The sequence below is a fragment of the Mustela nigripes genome, unplaced genomic scaffold (genome assembly GCF_022355385.1).
Source record: "Mustela nigripes isolate SB6536 unplaced genomic scaffold, MUSNIG.SB6536 HiC_scaffold_10047, whole genome shotgun sequence".
Lineage (NCBI taxonomy): Eukaryota > Metazoa > Chordata > Mammalia > Carnivora > Mustelidae > Mustela > Mustela nigripes.
The window spans coordinates 403-1,198 of NW_026749453.1; the positions used below are offsets into that span (position 1 = coordinate 403).

At 61.9% G+C, this 796-nt stretch overlaps 1 protein-coding gene across 3 annotated transcripts in view; it reads right to left on the reverse strand.

Annotated features, from left to right (window-relative positions):
- Positions 1 to 409: 409 nt before the first annotated feature.
- LOC132009269 (keratin-associated protein 4-2-like) overlaps positions 410 to 796 on the reverse strand; it is a 661-nt gene continuing 274 nt past the window's right edge. For 2 of the 3 annotated variants that reach the window (XM_059387558.1, XM_059387556.1), the window contains one exon: positions 410 to 764. In XM_059387558.1, the coding sequence (XP_059243541.1) occupies positions 410 to 764 (355 nt within the window). The remainder of the gene's footprint in view (positions 765 to 796) is intronic. The other variant, XM_059387557.1, reaches the window with a different exon arrangement.

Below are 796 nucleotides of genomic sequence, written 5' to 3' on the forward strand. Positions count from 1 at the left end.
GGAAAAATAATGAGACACAAGGCCCTTTGATCTGTATGCCCGGAGACGTTCAGGTTTATTTGAGGTATAGGAGCATCTCTGTATGAGGAGACCTGGCAGGAAAGAAGAGTGTGCTTGGGATGACACGCTGGCTGAGAGATTTCAGGGAAAATGCAAGGTCCGTATTCCCTTGGGAGGGAGCTAGTAAGAAGGAGGCGGGGAGGAGGGTGTTGTTGGTGGGGGAGTACATTTGGAGGCCACGTAGGTTGAAAGGGCGGCCGGAACTGAGGTTTGACAGTTGGCCTGTCACGATTCCGCGCTCAGTGGGACTAGCTGAGGAAGATTGGTTGCTGAAAGACAGCAACCGGGGTGCCGGCCAGGATCCTCAGCAGCAGAAGCCACTAGAGCAGGTTGGGGAGCAGCAGGTGGTCTAGCAACAGCTGGGGCGGCAGCAGCTGGACACACAGCAGCTGGGGCGGCAGCAGGTGGTCCTGCAGCAGGTGGTCTGGCAGCAGGTGGGGCGGCAGCAGCTGGAGCCACAGCAGCTGGGCCTGCAGCAGCTGGAACCGCAGCAGGAGGGGCGGCAGCAGCTGGACACACAGCAGCTGGGGCGGCAGCAGGTGGTCCTGCAGCAGGTGGTCTGGCAGCAGGTGGGGCGGCAGCAGCTAGAGGTGCAGCAGCTGGGCCTGCAGCAGCTGGAGCCACAGCAGCTGGAGCCACAGCAGGAGGGGCGGCAGCAGCTAGAGATGCAGCAGCTGGGCCTGCAGCAGCTGGAGCCACAGCAGCTGGAGCCACAGCAGGAGGGGCGGCAGCAGCT